This window comes from Enhydra lutris, unplaced genomic scaffold, assembly GCF_002288905.1.
Source record: "Enhydra lutris kenyoni isolate GAN:26980312 unplaced genomic scaffold, ASM228890v2 scaffoldscaffold79, whole genome shotgun sequence".
NCBI lineage: Eukaryota > Metazoa > Chordata > Mammalia > Carnivora > Mustelidae > Enhydra > Enhydra lutris.
In genome coordinates this window covers 6,984,864-7,009,129 of record NW_019154163.1, presented here as the reverse complement: position 1 = coordinate 7,009,129, position 24,266 = coordinate 6,984,864, and the positions used below count along the sequence as shown (strand labels likewise).

General features: G+C 38.0%; 1 protein-coding gene across 4 annotated transcripts in view; it reads right to left on the bottom strand.

Moving 5' to 3' along the window:
- Nucleotides 1–23,643, bottom strand: part of LOC111160920 (ATP binding cassette subfamily B member 7) — a 155,675-nt gene extending 132,032 nt beyond the window's left edge. For 2 of the 4 annotated variants that reach the window (XM_022524303.1, XM_022524307.1), the window contains exon 1: nucleotides 23,472–23,643. In XM_022524303.1, coding sequence (XP_022380011.1) covers nucleotides 23,472–23,639 — 168 coding nt within the window. In that variant the 5' untranslated portion in view covers nucleotides 23,640–23,643. The remainder of the gene's footprint in view (nucleotides 1–23,471) is intronic. The other 2 variants (XM_022524306.1, XM_022524304.1) reach the window with 1 other exon arrangement.
- Nucleotides 23,644–24,266: the final 623 nt, after the last annotated feature.

Genomic DNA, 24,266 nt, shown 5'->3' with positions numbered 1-24,266 from the left:
TGAAAAAACCCAAGACCACACAAAGAAATGGAAAAGATGAAAAGATCACTCATCATCAAGAAAATCCAAATCAAAAAATCCAAAATTCAAATCCAAAGAAATGGAAGATGAAAAAATCACTCATCATCAAGAAAATCCAAATCAAGACTAAAGGGAGATATCACCACACACCTTTCAGAATGGCTAAAATCAACAACACAAGAAACAAAAGGCATTGGTGAGGATGTGGAGAAAATGGAATACTTATGCACTACTGGTGGGAATGCAAACTGGTACAGCCACTGAGGAAAACAATATGGAGGTTTTTCATAAAGTTAAAAACACAACTATGTTATGATCCAGCAATCACACTGCTGGTTATTTACCTAAAGAACACAAGAACACTAATTCAAAGGGATACATGTACCTCTATGTTTATAGAAGCATTATTTATAACAGCCAAGATATGGAAGCAGCCCACAGGTCCATCAATTGATGAATTGATAAAGAAGATGTGGTATACACATGTAACAGACTATTACTCAGCCATAAAAAAATGAAATTTTGCCATCTGCAATGACATAGATGGAGCTAGAGTGTATAATGCTAAGCAAAGTAAGTCAGAAAAAAACAAATACCATATGATTTCACTCATATGTCAAATTTAAAAAACAAAATAAGCCAAGGGGGAAGAAATGAGAAAAAGCAAGAGAACAGTCTGATGGTTAGCAGAGGGGAGAGGTGTTGGGGGATAGGTTAAATACATGATGGGGATTAAGGATTGCAATTGTTTTGATGAGCACCAGGTGTTGTATGGAAGTGTTGAATGACCATAATGTACACCGTAATGTACATAATGTATAAAAAAATTTAATATAATAGTGTAGGTAAGCTAACTGAAATTAAAATAAAAACTTAAAAAATTAAGTGTAAAAAATGTAAAAATTTAAAAATAAAGACTGCTGATTTTCAGCTCTCAACCCCAACTGTTACAATAGGTATAAGAATTAAAATGTATACTGAGAGTTTAAAAAGCCACCCAGGTGATTCTAATGTATGGCAAAATTTTAGAATCCTTGCTCCATGCAATGCATGAAGAATCATTGATGCAATATCTGAATATTCCCCAATACCCTTTGATTTACTGACACATTCCTTCATTCACTACATTTGCATGAATAAACACCATACCATTAAACCCTCTAAACATTACATCCAAACTAAATGTCTCTCTACTTCCAATTTTGTCCATATCCAATCCACCCTCCAAACTACAGCTTTTCCAAAGAAAACATGTCATTTAATATTTTTGCCTAAAATATCCCTTTTTCCTCATTCATCCATCAAGTGAATATCTACCTACAAGTCCTTCAGTACTCATCTATAAATCTTGTGGAAAGTCTTCCCTCACCTCTCTAGGCTGAAGATGGTTCTCCACCTCTGGGCTCCCATATAATCCTGCAATTACCCTATGAAAACATTTACCATATCTTATTTGAATAGTTGGCTACCTGTTTTCTATTCTAAACTGTGATTTCCTGGAGAGCAAAGACATGCCTCACTCATGGTTGTAGCTCCAGTGTGTTTGATAAAGGACTGTCTAAAGATGATGGTTGTAAGGGCCTACTTAATCAGAGGGAGCCATTTTGTTGTCTATGCAGTAAACTTAGATTGATCTTATGCAGTAAACTTATTTTGACCCTGCACCTCCCAGAGGAACTTACTTGCAAAGCCCAGATACGGGGCAGGTCAGGCCAGGTAGAGACAGCCAATCAGTGGGGCGTGCATACTGTCTCCGTAGCTACCAGTCCCAGGTAGCAAAGCCCAGATACAAGGGCGGGTCAGGCCAGGTAGAGACATCCAATCAGTGGGGCACGCATATATCTACTAGGGTGAATTGTAATTCAATTGGCCGCCTGTGTGTGACCTAACATGACTGTGCAATTTTCTCTGTGGATTGTAATCTCATTGCCCACCTGTGTGTAGCCAGGCTCAACCACATGGCCTTTACTCTATAAAAGTTAGTCTATGAGGCAGGGAGGGGTCACCTCTTTGCAAGAGATGGCCCTGACCCGTCAGTTTGATTCTCGATGCTTGGCGTGAAATAAAGCTTTGCTTGACCTTCGCTTTGTATCAGTCTTGCTCCTTTGATCACGGACCCTAACAATGGTAGCATATTCTTTTTGTAAATGTAGAGCTGTGTTAAGTGGTCCTAAAATCTAAAAACATTAGTGTGGTATAATTTTGCTACTTTTGCATGTACTACAATACTCTAAGCTAATAATATATAAGAATTCATTTAAGGGTGCCCTGGTGGCTCAACTGGTTAAATGTCTGCCTTCATCTCAGGTCATGATCCCAGGGTCCTGGGATTGAGCCCCACATTGGGCTCCCTGCTCAGCAGGCAGTCTGATACTCCCTCTGCCCCACCCCCGATTCATGCTCCCATGCATGCTCTCTCTCTCAAAAATAAATAAAATCTTTAAAAAAATAATTCATTTAAAAGATAGTTTTATCTAGTTTTATCTAAATAGATTTATTCTAGCTATTCATCTATGCAATAGAGTATAATTACACAAACAATCCCATATAAGAAGAAAAATGCATCCATTTGAGTTGTGAAAATAGAGCAGATAAGATGAAAGGGAAAGAGATGAATGAAAAGCCTTGGGTTGCAGTGTCAATTCTGTCACTAATTAGTTAGGGTGTCACTGGACTGCTTGAGAGGCATTCGAAATAGAAGTGATAGTAGCTTACCCACATGAGTTCTATAGGCAGTCCCAACAAAACTGATTACAAGAGATAGTGTTTTTTACAGAAGCATTAACAAAATTGTAATGGCAAAATTTAAAGCACTTTATACTTCACAAGCCCATTTTATAGCTTAAAGATCCTGAGACTGAGATAAGTAGCTAAGACAAAATGTTACTCTCCTTCCTCAAAACCTTTCATCATATTTAAAAATATTTCAAATCATGTCATGATATAAGAATGATTGGTGGCAAATCCTGATAATACTTTCTCATGACAGGCAGTACAGGAACTTACAACTTCTCTACTATACTTCAATATCCTCCCAAATTATGTCCATATCACCAATTACTACTTATTTTCCAACTATCCTTCAAACTGCAGCCAGAATAATATTCCTAAAACAAATCTGATTATACCATCACCTACATAAAATTATTTTCTAGGCCAGCCATGTCCAACAGAACTTTCTATGATAACAGAAATGTTCTATATCTGTGTGGTCAAATACAATAACCACTCAGTCACATGTGGCTTTTGAGCACTTAAACTATGTCTAGTGTGACTAAGTTACTAAGTTTATTTTATTTAATTTTTAACTAATTTTAATTGAAATTTAAGTACCTACATGGGGCTAATGTCTACTGTACCAGGCAGCATACCACTAAGCAATAGGAAGCCTTTATTTTTGGGGTCTTCATGAAAAATAACACATAAAATAGGAACAAAAACTGAAATGTTAAAGAATTTTGTGACCTATAAAAACACTAAGTCATATCAGAGCAAAACCTGCAAAATACAAACATAGAATTCTGAAAGTGGCTAGGGACAAAAGGTTCTTAACCCAAAATGCTAGACACATAAGATTAGTAGCAAACCTATAGACAGAAAGTTAGCAGGGCATAAAGCAGTAGCACGATATGTTCAACATACTCAAAGGGGGAAAAAATGCAGCCAAGAATACTATAGTCAGAAATGGTGTCATTCAGAAGAGCAAAGAGAGAGTTTCCAAGACAAGCAAAACCTAAATGAGTTCATGAACACTAAACCAGCCCTGCAAGAAATACTAAAGGGGTAATCCAATCAAGAAATGGACAGAGGACATGAACAGACATTTCTGCAAAGAAGACATCCAGATGGCCAACAGACACATGAAAAAATGCTCCACATCTCTCGGCATCAGGGAAATACAAATCAAAACCACAATGAGATACCACCTCACACCAGTCAGAATGGCTGAAATTAACAAGTCAGGAAATGACAGATGCTGGTGAGGATGCGGAGAGAGGGGAACCCTCCTACACTGCTGGTGGGAATGCAAGCTGGTGCAGCCACTCTGGAAAACAGTGTGGAGGTTCCTCAAAAAACTGAAAATAGAGCTACCCTGTGACCCAGCGATTGCACTGCTGGGTATATACCCTAAAGATACAAACGTGGTGCTCCGAAGGGGCACGTGCACCTGAATGTTTATGGCAGCAATGTCCACAACAGCCAAACTATGGAAAGAACCTAGATGTCCATCAATAGATGAATGGATAAAGAAGAGGTGGTATATATATACAATGGAATACTATGCAGCCATCAAAAGAAATGAAATCTTGCCATTTACGATGACGTGGATGGAACTAGAGGGTATTATGCTTAGCGAATTGAGTCATTCGGAGAAAGACAACTATCATATGATCTCCCTGATATGAGGAAGTGGAGATGCAATGTGGGGGGTTTGGGGGGTAGGAAAAGAAAAAATGAAAGAAGATGGGATCGGGAGGGAGACAAACCATAAAAGACTCAATCTCAAAAAAACAGACTGAGGGTAGCTGGGGGGAGTGGGGTCAGGATAGGGTGGTGGGGATATGGACATTGGGGAGGGTATGTGCTATGATGAGTACTGTGAAATGTGTAAACCTGGCGAGTCACAGACCTGTACCCCTGGAGATAAAAACACATTATATGTTTATTTAAAAATTTAAAAATAAAAATTAAAAAAAAAAAAGAAATACTAAAGGGGATTCTTTGAACAGTAAAGAGAGACCAAAAGCAATAAAGACTGGTAAGGAACAGAGAAACAGGAATAGTGACTTTACAGCTAATACAATGGCCAATAATTCATATCTACCAATAATTACTCTGAATATAAATGGACTCAATGACACAATACAAAGACACAGGGTACTAGAAGGGATTTAAAAAAAAACAATACCTATCAACATGCTTAGAAAACACTCATTTTGAACCTAAAGACACATCCAGAAACAAAGTGAGGGGGTGGAGAGCCATTTATCATGTTAATGGACATCAAAAGAAAGCTGGAGTAGCCATCCTTATTATCAGAAAAAATAAATTTTAAACCAAACACAGTAATAAGAGAAGAAGGAGGACACTATTATCATAATAAAAGGGTCTTCCAACAGGAAGACCTAAGAACTGTAAATATTTATGCCTCAACTTGGGAGCACCCAAATATATAAATTAATTACTATAAAACTTAGAGAAACTCATTGATAATAATACAACAGTAGGGGACTTTAACACCCCATTCATAGCAATGGACAGATCAACTAAGCAGAAGATCAACAAGCAAACAATGGCTTTAAATGACACACTGGACCAGACGGACTTAACAGATACTTTTAGAGCATTTCATCCTAAAGCAGGAGAATACACATTCTTTTTGAATAAACATGGAACATTCTCCAGAAAGCATCATGTACTGGGTCACAAACCAGTCTCAACAGATACAAAAAGACTGTGATCACCATGCATAGTTACAGACCACAACACTATGAAGCTTGACATCAACCACAAGAAAAAATTTTGAAAGAATGCAAATACATGGAGGTTAAAGAACATCCTACTAAAGAATGAATGGGTCAACCAGGAAATGAGAGAAGAAATTTAAAAATACAAGGAAACAAATGAAAATGTAAACACGACAGTCCAAAAGCTTTGGGATGTAGCAAATGTGGTCATAAGGATGAGGTATATAGCTATACAGAAATTCCTAGAGAAAGAAGAAAAGTCTCAAATGCATAAGCTAACCTAAAAGAGCTTGAAAAAGAACAGCAAATAAAAGCTAAGTCCAGGGACGCCTGAGTGGCTCAGTGGGTTAAGCCTCTGCCTTTGGCTCAGGTCATGATCTCAGGGTTCTGGGATCGAGCCCTCCATCGGGCTCTTTGCTCAGCGGGGAACCTGCTTCCTCCTCTCTCTCTGCCTGCCTCTGCCTACTTGTGATCTCTGTCTGTCAAATAAATTTAAAAAAATTAAAAAACAAACAAACAAACAAAAGTGAAGTCCAGCAGAGGGTTGGAAATAATAAAAATCAGAGCAGAAAAAAAATGATACAGAAATTTTTTTCAAAACTGTATCAACAAAACTAGTAGCTGGTTCTTTGAAATAATTAGTAAGATTGATAAACCCCTAGCCACCCTTGTCAAAAGGGAAAAAAAGGACCCAAATACATAAAGTCATGAAAGAAAGGAGATTACAACCAACACTGAAGAAATACAAACAATTAAAAAGAGAATATTATGAGCAATTATATGCCAACAACTTAGGCAATCTGGAAGAAACAGCTAAATTCCTAGAAAGAAATAAACTACCAAAACTGAAACAGGATGAAATAGAAAATCTGAACAGACCTATAATCAGCAAAGAAACTGAATCAGTCATAAAAAATCTCCCAACAAACAAGAGTCCAGGGCCAGATGGCTTCCCAGGGGAATTCTACCAAACATTTAAAGAAAAATTCGCTACTATTCTTCTGAAGCTATTTCAAAAAATAGAAATTGAAGGAAAACTTACAAACACATTCCACGGGCCAGCATTGCCTTGATCCCAAAGACTCCACCAAAACGGAAAAGTATAGACCAATATCCCTGATGAACATGGATATAAAAATTCTCACCAAGATACTAGTTAATAGGATCTAACAGTACATTAAAAGGATTATTCACCACAATCGAGTGGGATTTATTCCTGGGCTTCAGGGGTGGTTCAACATCCACAAATCAATTAATGTGATACACCACATTAATAAAATAAAGAATAGGAACCATACAATTCTCTAATCGATTCAGAAAAAGCATCTGACAAAATACAGCCTCCTTTCTTGGTAAAAACCCTCCACCAGGTAGGGATAGAAGGAACACACCCCAACATCATAAAGGCCATATATGAAAGACCCACAGCTAATATCATCCTCAAGGGGGGAAAAACTGAGAACTTTTCTCCTAAGGTCAGGAACTAGACAGGGATGTCCACTCTCACCACTGCTGTTCCACATAGTGCTGAAGTCCTAGCCTCAGCAATCTGATAACACATAGAAATAAAAGGCATCCAAATCTGCAAAGAAGAAGTCAAACTTTCACTTTTTTTATTATTTTCTTTATTATTTGCCAGAGAGAGACAGCCAGAGAGGTAACACAATCAGGGAGGAGTGGGAGAGGGAGAACCAGGCTCCCCGCTGAGCAGGGAGCCCAGTGTGGGACTTGATCCCTGGACCCTGGGATCACCATCCAAGCTGAAGGCAGACGCCTAACAACTGAGCCACTCGGTTGCCCCCAAACTTTCACTCCTTTTTTTTTTAGATTTTATTTATTTATTTGAGAGAGAGAGAGATCACAAGTAGGCAGAGAGGCAGGCAGAGAGAGAGGCGGAAGCAGTTTTCCCGCTGGGCAGAGAGCCTGATACGGGGCTTAATCCCAGGATGTGAGCCAAAGGCAGTGGCTTAACCCATTGAGCCACCAGGCGCCCCTCAAACTTTCACTCTTAACAGATGACTTGATACTCTGTGCAGAAAACCTGAGAGATGCCACCAAAAAATAAAAAACAAAAACAAAAAAAAACTGCTGGTGCTGATACCTGAATTCAGCAAAGTCACAGGATATAAAATCAACATACAGAAATCTGTTGCATTTCTCTACACCAATAATGAAGCAGTAGAAAGAGGAATCAAGTAATCAATCCCATTTACAACTGCACCAAACACTGTAAGATACTTAGGAATAAACCTTACCAAAGAAGTAAGAAAACTGAAAACTATAGACCACTTACAAAAGAAATAGAGGAAGGCACAAAAAAACAGAAAAATATTCCATGTGCATGGACTGGAAGAACAAATATTTTTAAAATGTCTATACTATCCAAAGCAATCTACAAATATAATGCAATCCTGATCAAATTACACCAGTATTTTTCACAGAGCTAGAACAAACAATTCTAAAATTTGTATGGAACCAGGAAAGACCTAAATAGCCAAAGTAATGTTGAAAAAGAAAACCAAAGCTGGAGGTATCACAATTCTAGTCTTCAAGCTTGCATTACAAAGCTGTAATCATCAAGACAGTATGATATTGTCACAAAAATAGACACACCAGTGAGTGGAACAGAACAGAGAACCCAGAAATGGACCCACTACTATATGATCAACTCATCTTCAACAAAGCAGGAAAGAATATCCAATGGAAAAAAGATGGTCTCTTCAACAAATCGTACTGGGAGAATCGGACAGCAACATGCAGAAGAATGAAACTGGATCACTTTCTTACACCATACACAGAAATAGACTCGAATGGATGAAAGACCTAAATGTGAGACAGGAATCCATTAAAATCCTAGAGAAGAACATAGGCAGCAACCTCTTTGACCTTGGTGGTAGCAACTTCTTACTTACTAGAAATGCCTCCAAATGCAAGGGACACAAAAGCAAAAATGAACTATTGGGACTACATGACAATGAAAAGCTTCTGCACAGTAAAGGAAACAATCAACAAAACTAAAAGACAATTGACAGAATGGGAGAAGGTATCTGCAAATGACATATTAAAGGGCTAAAATCCAAAATCCATAAAGAACTTATATAACTCAACACCCAAAAAAACAAATAATCCAGTCAAGAAATGGGCAGAAGACATGCACAGACATTTCTCCAAAGACATACAAGTGGCCAACAGACACACAAAAAAATGCTCAACATCACTCATCATCAGGGAAATATAAATCAAAACCACAATGAGATACCACCTCGCACCAGTCAGAATGGCTAAAGTCAACAGCCTAGGAAATGACAGATTTTGTGAGGATGCAAAGAAAAGGGAACCCTCTTACACTGTTGGTGGAAATGCAAACTGATGAAGCCATTCTGGAAACAGTACAGTGGTTCCTCAAAAAGTTAAAAAGAGAAATACCCTATGATCCAGCAATTGTACTACTGGGTATTTATCCAAAGGCTATAAAAATATTGACTTGAAGGGGCACATGCTCCCCAATGCTTATAGGAGCCCTATCAACAATAGCCAAAGTATGGAAAGAGTCCAAATGCTCATCAGCTTATGAATGGATAAAGAAGATATGGTATATACACACAATGGAATATTACTGAGCTATCAAAAACAATGAAATCTTGCCATTTGCAATGACAAAGAATGGAACTAGAGTGTATGATGCTAAGCAAAATAAGTCAGTGAGAGAAAGACAAATACTGTATGATTTCACTCATGTGGAATTTAAGAAATGAAACAGAAGAACATAGGGAAAAGAAAGGAAAAATAAGATAAAAACAGAGAAGGAAGGAAACTATAAGAGATTCTTAACTACACAGAACAAACTGGGGGTTGCTGGAGTGGAGGTGGGGGGGGATCAGGTCAAAGGGCATTAAGAAAGGCACTTGTGATGGATGAGCTCCAGGTGTTTTATGTAAGCAATGAATCACTGACTTCTACTCCTGAAACTAACACTACATTATATGTTAAGTAATTTGAATTTAAATAAAATCTTGAAAGAAAAAAATAAAACAAACAAGAAGGTCAGATCATCAATTGAAAAGTTTACATGTAAGATTTTTTTCATTTTAACAACAAGCACATCAGGATGTCTGGGTGGCTCAGTTGGTTAAGTATCCAACTTGATTTCAGCTCAGGTCATTATCTCAGGGCCATGAGCTCAAGCCCTGCATCAGGGCTCCCTCTCCCTTTGACCCTCCCCATCGGGTCATGTGCATGCATGTGCACTCTGTCTCTTGCATTCTGTAATAAATGAGTAAATAAATACAAGCATAACAAACAATGCTAAAGTATCTATAATATCAAGTGAAAGGTCCTTTTTACTGTCTTTTAGCTTCCCAACCCATCCGCTCTTCAGAGCTATTTTTAAGTATATCCTTCCACTTTTCTATGTGTTTGGGAGCACGTGGACGGACACACACATACACACACACAGTTATGGACTGAACTTTTTCTCTCCCAAAATTTCTTGTTTAAATCCTAACTCCAAAAAACCTCAAATGTGACTATATTTGATGATCAGGCCTTTAAAGAGGTAATTAATGTTAAATGAGGTCATTACAGTAGGCCCTAATCTCCCTGGTGTATTTAGTAGAAATTAAAACACAGACAAGCACAGAGGAAAGACTGTCAAAGCAGAGAAGACAATCATCTGCAAGTCAAAGAGAGAGGTCACAGAAGAAATCAACCCTACCAACACCCTGATCTCAGACTTCTAACCTCCAGAACTGTGAGAAAATTTGTTGTTTAAGTCACCCATTCTATGGTACTTTGTTATGGAAGCCCTAGAAAACTAACATTCATGTACACACATGGAGCTGTTAAATCAACATAGTTAAGAGTAGATGAAGTTCATACTTGGTGAATATTCACACACTGAAAAACATGACTATATTACAATGACATCATAATACAAGTTACTCAAGATCAATAAAAATAATTTGATAAATAAACCAAAACAGAAACCTTAACTTCACTTTCTTATTATGCTTTGAAAAGCATGATAGCAGTTTAAAAACCTACTTTCCTAAAATGTCAGTATCTAAGAAAATACCCCCATAGGATACAGTTTCTCCACTCTAACATCTCTTTGCCTTCTGGATGTGGAAAAGAAAATTTAACTGGAAAACTAACAAATGAGCCAAAATATAACCTGCAGTTAAAATTTCTAGAAAGAGTGGGGCGCCTGGGTGGCTCAGTGGGTTAAAGCCTCTGCCTTCAGCTCAGGTCATCATCCCAGGGTCCTCGGATCGCACTGGGCTCTCTGCTCGGTAGGGAACCTACTTCCCCCTCTCTCTCTGCCTGCTTCTCTGCCTACTTGTGATCTCTGTCTGTCAAATAAATAAATAAAATCTTAAAAAAAAATTTAAAATTTCTAGAAAGAGTAAAATTTTTTATCTTATTCTTTTTTTTTTAATTTTATTTACTTATTTGACAGAGAGCGATTGAGCACGGGCAGGCGGAGTAGCAAGCAGAGAGAGAAGGAGAAGCAGGCTCCCTGCTGCGTAAGGAGCCCGACACGGGACTCGATCCCAGGACCCTGGGATCATTGACCTGAGCTGAAGGCAGAGGCTTTAACCCACTGAGCCACCCAGGCACCCTATCTTATTCTTCAAAGAACTTCACCTTGTAAGTCACTCTTTTTAAAGACTTATTTATTCATTTTAGAGAGAGAAAGAGAGAGCACGTGCAAAAGGGGGGGGCAGAGGGAGAGGGAGACACAGAACCTCAAGCAGATTCTGTGCTAAGTGTGGAGGGTGACACAGGGCTCAATCTCACAACCCTTAGATCACAACCTGAGTTGAAACGGGGAGTTGGATGTTCAACTGACTGAGTACCTCAGGTGCCCCTTAAGTTATTTTTTCTTAGCAAAAGATGCCTACTAATAAAGTAACCCAAAAATATTGCGATAAAAAAGCATGTGTGCTTTGATTATCAAACTAAAAACTGATATTCAGTGCTACCCTACCACAGTACCACCTAATGACAGAAATGCAATGGACAAACTTAAGAGGTTATCCTCAAGGGTGCCTGGGTGGCTCAGTCAGTTAAGCATCCAACTCTTGATTTCGGCTTAGGTCATGATCTCAGAGTCATGAGATCGAGTCCTACATGGGGCTTTGCACTGAGCGCGGAGCCTGCTTGGGATTCTTTCTCTCTCTCTTCTTCTACCCATGACTTGAGTGCACTCTCTCTCTCTCCCTCAAAAAAAGAGATTATCCTCAAACTTAATGACATTTTAGGTAGAAAGTGAGGCTTTGATTCCAAATGTGTAGCACCAAAGCAAGTATTATTTATTTTTATGTTAAATTTAGTTGTTATTTTGGTTATAGGGTTTAATCATTCATTTCACAAATATTTTCTGATTGCCTACTACATGAAAAAGACCATTCCTGGCTCTGTAGAAGATAAAAGAGATGACTGGAATGTATCTGCCTTTTAAGCATCTAAAACCTTATCTCTTTAACAGGACACATATGATTACTTGTAGAAGAAGATGTTACAGGAGTTCAAAAGAGGAAGAAATCAATGTCTTTCAAGCTTATAAAGATTGGTTCTTGGGGCAGCTGGGTGGCCAAGTTGGTTTAGTGTCTGACTCTTGGTTTTGGCTCAGGTCGTCCTATCAGGGTCATGAGATCGAGCCCGGAGTCAGACTCTGCACTCAGTGTGGAGTCTACTTAAGATTCTTTCTCCCTCTCCCACCCCCAAATAAATTTCAAAAATCTTTAAAAGAAGAACAAATAGTTCTATAGAATAAACTGGCCCTTGAGCTAAGTTCTGAAAAATTGGGAGGAGTTAGAGAGAGGGCATTTCAAATGGAGAGTATGGCATAAATGAAGGAAAACAGAAAAACACAAGGTCCAAGGAACAGGGAGCAATCCAGAGTGACTGGAAAAGCAGGGTATTTATAGGAAAATATTTAACAATGTGGCTAGCAAGCTAGTTATGTGGGGGATTCTTAAGGGCTTTGAAGACTAGGCTAAGGTACAGAGAACACTGGAGTCCATAAGTAAAGAAGTGACACTTAACTAGAGTTTTTCTTTAGGAAAAACAATCTTGAGGTGTTGTGTGGGATGGATTGGAAGGGTAGTAAATAACTGTAAGCAATGAGGAAGTCATGCATAAAGTTACAAGGGCCTAAAACTTTAACAGAAGTTGAGAGAATGAAAAGGACAGGACAGGTCGCAGTTACTGCAACGAAATGTACACCCACCTCATAGAGTTACTGTGAAGATAAAATGACATAATAATATAATAGACTTGAAAAGTATATTTACTCACTAGTACTAAAATCTACAAGGGTGTCTTGAGAGCATAAATGAGGACTTTAGGTAGACAAATTCTGGAAAAGGAAGAAAACCAAAAGAACAAAAATGTCTCTTTTTGCACACAGCTAAATATACCTACTAAAATATTAAATAATTAAAAGACCTAATTTTGGTAAAGACTGAGCACAAAGAAAAATAATGCTTATAAATAAAAAGAAACAATTTAAAATTATCTCAGCATTGTAAAAATTACAACCATATAACAACTACAACTCAAGGGGAAATGGAAAATTACTTAAGAGGCAAGATTGTGGGTTATTTTTCTGTTTTTATTAGATGCAGTTTTGTACAATTAAAAGGGGAAATTTATAAATAAAATAAAGAGGGAAAACTATAAGGTTCATATACAGAACAGGCAATTTCACTTCTATTTTAAACTCTACTTTATAACATGGAAAGGAACATACTCCTATTTGAAAAACCGGAAACTTTCAGTTAAACACTGAGTATCAGTGTATTACTATATTTTCCATTTAATCAAAATTTTGATACGAGCAAATAAGTTTCCCTTCCACTTCTACCCCCCACTGCCCAGTGACAAGTGCCCTTTACTCCACCACTGGATACTCAGGAACTCCATTAGAGAACCCCAGCCTGAAATACTAAATTTATCAGGGACTCTCTGATCCCCAAAACTATATGCAGAATGAAGTAAGTGTGTATGCCCATTTTCCTAGGGAGAAGGTTCATGGCTTTTACCAGATTCTTGGAAGGGTCTAGTATTCTAAAAGAAAATTTAGAAATAATCTTCACCTTTCTCCCCCCTCCTTTTAGTCTTAATAGCCAATTCAAATAACTATGTCAATGGCTTAAAGAATGTTACTTATTTGACTATTTTCAAATAAGGGACCCTCTGAATTATTCTTCTCTTTTTTTCAAAAGATTTTATTTATTTATTTGACAGACAGAGATCACAAGTAGGCAGAAAGGCAAGTATAGAGAGAGGGGGAAGCAGGCTGCCCACTGAGCAGAGAGCCCAATGCAGGGCTCGATCTCAGGACCCTGAGATAATGACCTAAGCCGAAGGCAGAGGCTCAACCCACTGAGCCACCCAGGCGCCCCCCCCCTCTGAATTTCTCTTCTCAATTCCCAGTGCCACTTCAGACTAAGACCTTTATACTTCCATTCTTTATCATTTACAGTCCAGGTATGCTTCATCTTTATTTACAACTTTTACAGCACTGCTGCCATTCTCCACTACCTCCTTAGAACCTATTTCTATCTTCACAGATAATTTTAGAACCTAGCTCACTCTTCCCCTCTAATTCTATCTCCCCAACACTAGCAAATACTGAACTCATCACCAATCTCATTTTTTCTACTCCTGTTCTTAGATCAACAAGTACTATAAGAGGCAGAACCATATAAATTTGCTCCATTAAAAACATACATGAATTTAAATGTAGCCTATGTTGCTCCTGAAAAACTACTAATAGTAATAAACTAGGCTCATAACATAGAGGTTCTACTTATGCAAAGGATTACTTCCAGAAGATCAGAGTCAGGAAACTAAAGAATGGAGAAACTTTAGAGATCAAGTAGCTGAATCTTATTTTAGAGAAACCAAGTCCAAAGGAATAAGTGACCTGTCCAAGATAATCAAGAGTAGAAACAGAGCTCAGGTAGGCAGGTGTCCTGATGACAATGTTCATTCCACTATATCATGCTATGTCCTTCGTATATCAGTTGTTCATCCTCTTTAATACTTATAAATCCAAATCCTTCAAATTATCTGTATTTTCTCCAGTAAGATTTACTTACTACTATACTACTACCTCAAGACCCCTTAACAGTATACAACATCATTCCTTCCTGGCTTGTTGGGTGAGAATGATAGAGAGGAAAATAACTGAAAGCCTTACTGAAATCAAGACAGACTATGCTTCTAAGTACCTTATCACTCTCTCATATGAAGAACTGGTTTGGTATGTCTTGCTTTTCTCAAAACTAGGCCATTGCTTCTTAATAACTTATATTCTTCTAATGACTGCAAATTATTGTTTAATGATTTGTTCTAGTTCTCCTAACACAAAAGTTAAGACTAGAATCCAACTCTTCTGTTTACCAATGTTCTTTCCGCCAAATCACCCCTATTAAAGTCAGTTTTGATCTTGAATGATATAAATTTAAGTCAGTTCTATCTTCAAGAAGATATCTAAATTAAAATTAATGGTTATTCATTCTGCCCCTTAGGTTAAAGTCTTCCTTGCTCTTCCAATAAAAAGACTATGAATTTAAGAAATTCTTTTTTATATGCACATTAAATCCCTCTTCTTACAACTGAAGTCTATGTCTCTTTTTATAAACTAATATTCCAGGTAAGTTCAGGTATCACTGAACTACTAGAAGGAAAACCTTTAATTAAAAAAAAAAATGCCCTTCAGGTACTTTAAATGTCACTGAATCACCTCTCGCCCTCTTTTAAGTTCCAAGCAAAATCCCCTGAAAAATACCCTTAATTTTCTCCTAAGTTCTGTTCTTGATTTTCTTGTTACATTTTATGTCTTCTCAGTAGTCACTGTCATTTCTTGATATGCATCTTATAATATAAAACCTGTATCTTAAAACTAGGATCTCTAAAAAGCAAAGTAGGAGGATTGTTTCACTAGTGTTGTTATAATCTACTTCAATTAATAGGAAGGCCAGAAGTAAAGTCTCTTAGCAGCAGCCAGTCAGCAGTGGGACTGCAGGAAGGGGGAATTTACTACCAGGAAATATTAAAGCTCTCATCCTTTGTCCATGATGAAAACAAATGAAATGTGAACCAACAAATGAAAACAAAACAGTACCTATCCAAAAGAACTACTAAATAGAATATACAAGGTAAATACACTAAAGTAAAAGGTATGCCAGATAGTTCTCAATGGGAATATCTTCTAAAAACCAAACAGAAAGGACAGACCATTCTGCTGCATGGAGTATAAACCAAAGAACACAAGCCAGTCAAAATCAAATGAAGAGAGTTTCACTTCTAGCATACAACGTAAGATCTCCTTAGACCCATTCCTCAGCAAAACTGGCAAGTTACAAAAGGACCACCATTTAACACCCCTAGAAATGGTCCTGGGGCATACAGCAAATGAAATAACATTTACTCAAGAAAAGCTACTAGAGCTCAATAAGAATAGCAAGTCTGTGGTGTTTGAACCAGCACCTACTCCCTGCCTCCCCACTCCCAGTTTGGCAATATGGAAACTCCACTTGAGTCTTGTATAGCTAAGAGCACAATACATTGCCCCCCTCCCTTTCATGAGCTCCCAGTCAGAAGACTATCTTCCTGGGAAAGACAGGACATCAGCATTTCTCTCATCTTTCCCCCAGTGACCTACTGCTGAAACTAGCTTCTGGGCTAATGTGGTCAAGAAGGAGGGGCTCCCTTCTTCCACATATCCCCACAGAAGGGACAAAGCTTGACCTTGAGTGTGGTGCCACTGAGAATACTTGATTGTTGAAGGCCAATCACCCTAACCCTGACTTCTAAGAGGCTGGTTCCCTATCAGGAGAAGCATGCCAAAAAGTACTCCTCTCACTCCCCACTAGCACTCAACTCCTAAGGTGGGGGTATCACTCAGAGAGAGGCCACCACTGTCCCCACCCCCAGCTTCAGACCTGTGGCTGGCAGATTTCTGCCTGGTAGGAGAAGAGCCTAAAACATATAGCTCCTCATCTCTTCCCACAGGAATTGACTTAATGTGGAGAAGTTCATGCCTCAGTTTGCTCTCAAAAACAGTGGAGGTTTCTTGTGAAAGGCCAAGTGGGAAAAAATTGATGGAATCATCAGCCACAGATGCTAAACTGTGGGTCAGCTGGTTTGCCCGAGAACCAGAAAACTAAGAAGACAGGTAGCTCGGAGGAGCCTGCCTGGGATCAGAAAAAATCTCAAATGTTGTCCTCAGGAACTATCACTTCAAAGCAACACCAATTTGATTGCTTTAGTCTGTGGAACAATTTTTGTCCCAGGGCACTTTTGAAAACAGCAGTACAATCTGCCAGCAACTAATGGAACATAACTGGGAAAGAGACAGAAATCCCCAGCAAAATCACTGTCATCACAGGGTAACTATGGACATACTCAAGGCTACACCCCTTAAGGAGCAACATTAGAGGCTTTTACACTGCAAAGTAGGCAGCAGGGAGGAGAGTGAAGAAAGACATCACTAAAATAGTCCAGCCAGTCCTTAACAAAATAGAAAAGCTAGTAAATAACAGTAACAAGCTCTGGGAAGGAGGGGACCGGTACCCCGAGTTACTACATTATCTAAAATGTCCAGTTTCCAAAAAAATTGCAAGACATGCAAAGAAACAAGGAAGTATAACCTATACCCTGGGAAAAAGCAGGCAAGAGAAACTGCCTGTGGTTTTGACCAAATGTCAGACTGCAAAGAAAAAGCCTTCAAAGTAATCATTATAAATATGTCCAAAGACTAAAGGAAACCATGTTAAAGAAATAAAAGAAGGTGTGATGACAATGTAACATTACATAGAGAATATCAATAAACAAATAGGAATTATTTTAATGAAACTAAATGGAAATTCTAGAGTTGAAAATTATAGTAACTAAAATAAACTATTCACTAGAGAGAACTGACAGCAGATGTGAATTGGCAGAAGAAATAATTAGTAAACTTGAAGACAGAACAATAGGGATTATCCAATATGAAGAACAAAGATAAAGAGTGAGGAAAAATGAACACAGCTTCAGAGAAATGAGGGCCATTACTAAGCAAACGAACATATGGATAATGACTGTTTCAGAAGAAAAGGAGAACGATAAAGGGAAAGAAAAACTACTTGATGAAATAATGGCTGAAAATTTCCAAAGCTTATTAAAAAGAACTTACATATTAAAATGTAATTTACACATCCAGAAAGTGCAACAAACTCCAAGGAGGAAACATACAAAGAGATCCACAGACACATTGTAGTAAAAACATTAAAAGCCAAAACAAGGGGAACATCTTGAAAGTAGCAAGAGGAAAAAAAGACTCCTTCCCAACAAGAGGACCCCAATAAGATTAACAGCTGATTTCTTAGCAAAAACAATGTGTAGTCTGGAAGGCAATTGGATAATATTCAAAGCACTCAAAAAAAATTGTCAAGCAAGAATCCTATATCCAGAAAATATACTGTTCAAAAATGAAGACAAAACAAAAACATTCGCAGATAAACAAAAACTGGGAAAATGTGTTTACACACACCTTAAAAGAAATACTAAAGGAAGTTCTTTAGGCTGAAAACAAGTGACCTCAGACTATAGCTCAAATATGTGTGCACACATGTACACACACACACACACACACACACACACACTAAAAAACAAAGAGCACCAGAATGTATAAATGCACAGTTTTTTTACATTCTTCTTTGAACCAATTTAAAAAGCAACTGTATAAAATAATATGGATAAAATTAATTGTTGAGCCTATGACATATAGAGATGCAATATACTTGCCAATAATATCACACAGGATAGGTGGGAGCACAGCTATAGTGGGATAAGAAAATGACTCGAGATGGTAAATCAAACACAAGAGAAGAAACGAAGAGAACTAGAAATGATAAATACAAAGGCTAGTGTAACAAAATAAATATTTACTTGCCTTCCTTTCTTCTTTCAGCTTCTTTTAAAGTCATGAATTATATAAAGTAATAATCATGATTACATATTGTTAGGACTGTAACATTTATAAGTGTAATATATATTAAAACAAAGTGGGGAAATGGAACTAGAACTATACAAGAGCAATGTTTCTATATCTCACCAGGATTACATTATAAAATTCTTAGAAGAAAACATGGTAAATCTTCATGACCTCAGATTTGGCAATGGATTCTTAGCTATAACACAAAAAGTATGACCAACAAAAGAAAAAAATAGATAAATTTGACTTTATCAAAATGAAAAGCTTTTGCACTTCAAGGGACATTATCAAGAAAGACAAAAGATAACACACAGAATGGGAGAAAATATTTGCAAATCACATATCCGATAAAGAACCTGAATCTGTAATAAAGAACTCTGACATTTCAATAATAAAAAGACCCAATTAAAAAATGGGCGAAAGACTTGGGGCGCCCGGGTGGCTCAGTGGGTTGAAGCCTCTGCTTTCGGCTCAGGTCATGATCTCAGGGTCCTGGGATCGAGTCCCGCATCAGGCTCTCTGCTCAGCGGGGAACCTGCTTCCCTCTCTCTCTCTGCCTGCCTCTCTGCCTACTTGTGATCTCTGTCAAATAAATAAATAAAATCTTAAAAAAAATGGGCAAAAGACTTGAAGAGACATTCCTCAAAAAAAGATATTTAAATGGCCAATAAGCACATGGATAGATGTTCAGTGTCTTTTGTCAACAGGGAAACACAAATCAAAACCAAAAATTAGAGAACACTTCTCACTCACTAGTAAAAAGTATGGTAAGAATAACTATTAGTGAGGATGTGGAGAACCTGGAACCCTCCTGGACTTTTGATATAATGTAAAATGGTGCAGTCCTTTGAAAACCAGTCTGGCAGTTCCTTGTAAAATTAAACATAGAGTTACATATTGCCCAGCAACTCCTAGATATACACCCGAGAGAAATGAAAACTTATGTCCATGCAAAACTTGTACATGAATGTTGAAAGCACCATTATTATAACAGCCAAAAGATGGGGGAAAAAACCTGAATGCCCACCAACTAATGAATGCATAAAGACAATACTGCATGTCCACATTGAATATTACTTGGCCATAAAAACAAGTGAAATACTTAATATATGCCATAATATGGATGTGCCTTGAAAACATAATACCAAGTGAAAGAAGCCAGTCTCAAAAGACCACATATTATATGATTCCATCTATGTGAAAGGTGCAAAATGGAGAGATTATAGAAACTGAACATTGACTGGTGGTTTCCTAGGGCTGGTGAGGGAGGGTGATTAGGGGTGATAGCCAAAAGGGTAGCAAGTTTGTTTTTGATGTAATAAAAATGCAAAATTTGCTATGGGAACAATGCTATGGATCATTAAATATACTAAAATCTACTGAATTGTGCACTTTAAATGGGTGAATTATATAGTATGTGAATTAATCTCAAAAAAGATGTTTTAAAAGAACAAATGAAGAAAAGTATACGCTCAGTGTCAGGATCAAGAATTAAGAACTTTTTAAACATAGATAAAAAGTGCTGTGGACTAACTGTATGATACCTCAGTTTCTACCACATAAATATTGATGAAAAAAATTCTATCACTCAAAATTCATGTCTTTTTAATATTAACTAACGTAGTAAAGAGGCAACTGCATAATAAATCATTACAATTTAAATCTTATCATACTAACAATTTTAATTTAAAAAAACTTTTATGTTTAAGGTATTTCCCTCTATTAACAGTGCTCCAGTAGAAGTATCTTTACAGGGCACCTGAGTGGTTCAGTCCATTAAGCATCTGCCTTCAGCTCAGGTCATGATCCTGGAGTCTCCGTGATGGGCTCCCAGCTCAGCAGGAGTCTGCTTCTCCCTCGGACCCTCCTCCCTCACTCTCTCTCTCAAATAAATAAATAGAAACTTTAAAAAGTATATCTTTACAATTCAACATTTATTGTATGGTTAATGTCTGCCAGAATCTTATTAACCTTCATATAAATACCTGACACACAGAAGGCCATAAATGAATGAGTGGCCTTAAAGACTGTCATTTATCTATACTAGGATTTAGTTACCTCATCTGTAAAATCCGAAGGCTAAATATGATCTTCTCTAAAGTAGCACTGTTTGAACAGAACTTTCTGCAATGATGGAAATGTCCCATACCTATGTGCCCATTTTAGCCCTTGAAATGCAGCTAATGCAACCATGGAATTACATTTTTAATTTAATTTAAATTTAAACAGCCACACGAAGCTAGTGACTACCATATTGCACAGCTTAGTTCTAGGGTATCATCCCTGTATGAAAAACACATTTTACAATGCATCCCAGTAATCACATACCTGTAGGAGTGTATATATACACATATAAACAACAGTACCTAAAGCATTACTTCCCCTAATATGTATAAAGCACTGATATTTTCTTATTCCACTGAATTTCATAATTAAAAAGTGCTTATCCAAACTATTAACATGATTTCATTAACACTGCACTAAGGTTCTTTTCAGCTCTAAAATATTATGCTATTTACTAACGACTATCCTAAAAATATATATTAATATCTATTTTGTAATCTTTCCTTAAAGATCTATTTCTTTATTTGAGGGGGGAAGGGCAGAGGGAGAGGTAGATAGAAACCCAAGCAGATGCCAAACAGAGCCCAAAGCAGGGCTCAGTCTCTGGACCCGGTGATCATGACCTGAGCAAAAATCAAAAGTCAAATGCTCAACCGACTACACCACCCAGAAGCCTCTATTTTGTAATCTTAATCACAAATCACTATTTGAAGATGCCTAAGGCTATATCAGGTTCTGCTAAAAGCCTTATAACCATTCCTTCATCTTTCCATTAAATCTACATTAAAAAAAAATTATGCCAAGAGTTCCATGCCTTTAAGAAGTAGAAAACAAAAGTAACATCTTTCCCTTGTTTTTCACTTTGGAAATGGTAACCAAAAGGAATGGTAAGATGTACAGAAGACAATAGGGAAGAAAGTTGTGGGGACAGTGTTCATGAAAACAGAGAAGGCTAATTTTTTATTTCCATTACTTCTTCTGAAAATACCAGTAACTCCTCCAGCCCCCTCACCCTCCCGGCCTGACAAAGTCCTACAAATTTTATCTTAACTTCATCAGACTTTTTAGAGGACTACAGAACAAGAATGGTTCCCAAGAAATCATGTGTTCCAAACTTTCAACTATAAAGTGTTTTTAAAACTTTACTAAAATGGGGGCACCTGGGTGGCTCAGTGGGTTAAAGCCTCTGCCTTCGGCTCAGGTCATGATCTCAGGGTCCTGGGATCTAGCCCCGCATCGGGCTCTCTGCTCAGCGGGGAGCCCACTTCCTCCTCTCTCTCTGCCTGCCTCTCTGCCTACTTGTGATCTCTGTCTGTCAAATAAATAAATAAAAAAAACTTTACTAAAATGATCTGGATTGCTCCCCTAGCCTAAGGTGCCACTTTTATCCTAAACTCCTCAGTAACCTAAAACTATATGTAGTTCTACAAAAAGTCCATGTTCTCTCTTCCCTGTGGGCCTCTGCACACACTATTCCCTCTTTAGCTAATTTCTCTTAATTTTTAAGGTCTTGGCTTAGCTTAGATATCAATTATTCAAGGCATTTTTCCCACCTCAAAATTAGACTTGATGCCTTTCCCATACCCTCTTCCAGTACTCTCTACCCTCCCCATCATTGCAACAATACTGAATTATATTTGCCTGTTTACTTACCTTTTTCCTTTACTAGATTTTAAACTCTTTAAGAGCTGGCCTGTATTTTATTCTGTTCACTGCTGTAAAGGTGTTCAGTAATTACTGGACGAAAAAATAGATATAATTTCTCCAGCACTCCACATGCCTAGTGTCATTCGATATTCTCCCTGCTTAAAATGTTCTCCCCATTTCTATCACCAGCATGAGATCCTCTCTGTGATCTGGTCCTTAATTACCACCATTTCCTCTAGATGTTTATTGTTCTTATTGTTTATACTGTTCATTTGATATTTAACCTACACCGTTTTTTAGTTACCCTTATAATGCATAGATTCCCTCTCCCTAACTAAATTGATCAATCTTGAAGGCATTAATTTATGTTTCTCTTGGTACCCCCATTATTGAGCATAGCCCTATGTACACCGTAGATATTAAATATCTGTTAACGCAGAATTAAAATTTGAGGGTGCTTCTCATACAAAACTGAAAATACTTCAGTGATACTGATGAACAAGTATCACTGAATGGGAATTAAACTTTTTGCCAATCTATAGTAAATGAATGATACACTAAAGTACAAATAATTTATTTGAAACTGCTGAGTGAGGGATAACAACAGACACAGATATTAAGAGGCACTATAACAAAAACTACATTAAAGATAACCAGCTTTACGGTTTCCAAACCTGTATGAACAGAAGAACACTCTTCTCAGATCAAAGGACAATCGTGTTTACATATGAATTTAGGGCGGTCAATGTTTTGGAGAGAAAGACAGGCACGGTTTCGGCCTATCAGGAACTACTGTCAGCGGGAGTTAACTGCCGCCACATCAATTTGCCTCCTGTTTACACGTAGCTTTGCTGTCATCTTAGTGTTCCCGAACTGCTACTTTCAAATGAGTAAAATCTGAACCATGGGCATACTGGTCACAAATTACATTACTAACTCTGGAAAGCAGCTCAGTTTTCCTTGCATTTGGAAGGATAAGCAATCTGGGAATCCTGTCTACCCCATCTCTTAAACTCAGAAAAAAAAAATGTAAATCCTGCGAGAGTCACTAGCGCTTAGGTGCCCTCTGACCAAAACCTTCCGTTCCATTCCCATGGGCTATGCCACAAAGGTTTTCTTCAACCTTTCCTCAAATTACTAACCCCAATTTCCTTCACTTCCGAGTTAGCACTGACAACCTTTCTTCTTGGAGTTCTCTCTGACCCAAGGACACGAGGGCGAACTTTTCCCTATAGGTCCCTTTGTCCTTCACCCTACTCTACCATGTGATGGCATCTCACCTGGGAAATTCGAGCGGTTCCCGAAACGCTGAGCTGCCGTGATCTCCACTGAGAACCTGCGCCACGGACAGAGACTAGAGGTCGGATCAGAAACACGACATGCCGGCGTTTTTCGAAAGCAGCCCGGGCAGCTGCACAGCGTGAAGATTGTATCGAGAGCAGCGCCATCTTCAGCGAGGAAAGAGGAACCGAGAGCAAAGGATTGTGGGACGCTGGCGGACCCAACTCAGCAACCTTAATCTTCTTTCGCCTCCCTCTCTTTTTCTCAGGGCCCCAGACCGGAAATAACTTAGCGGAGAGTCAGACGCTTGGGCTCCACCCCTTTTATCTTCCAGGGAGTTTCTTTGAGTGTTTTACGCAACCGGTAATGTAAGAATAACGTTGTCTTTCTCTGTTTTCCTAGATTTGCCGCATAAAATACAGGATGCGCAGTTAAATTTGCACTTGAAATAAACGAGTCATTTTTTAGTATAATTATGTCCCAAATACTGCTAAATCTGCCAACCCTATCTTGTCCAAGCGTTCCACTTTTCTCTTACGGCTTCCAACTCAGTGCAACGCTTCACTCCATCCTCCCTTTGCATATTCTTCACTCTCCTTAGCACTAACTCTTAGGGTAGATTAAACTATAGATATTAATTTACCCAGGGTGGAGACTTAACGAACCGTGAGATACACTGGGTTTCAGGCTGATTGTTGAGTTTCAGGCTGATAGTTCACTTTTGCGCAAACCTTGGGGCAGTTTTCCTTTGGTCTGTTGCTCCTTACACACACACGCACAAACACACACATATC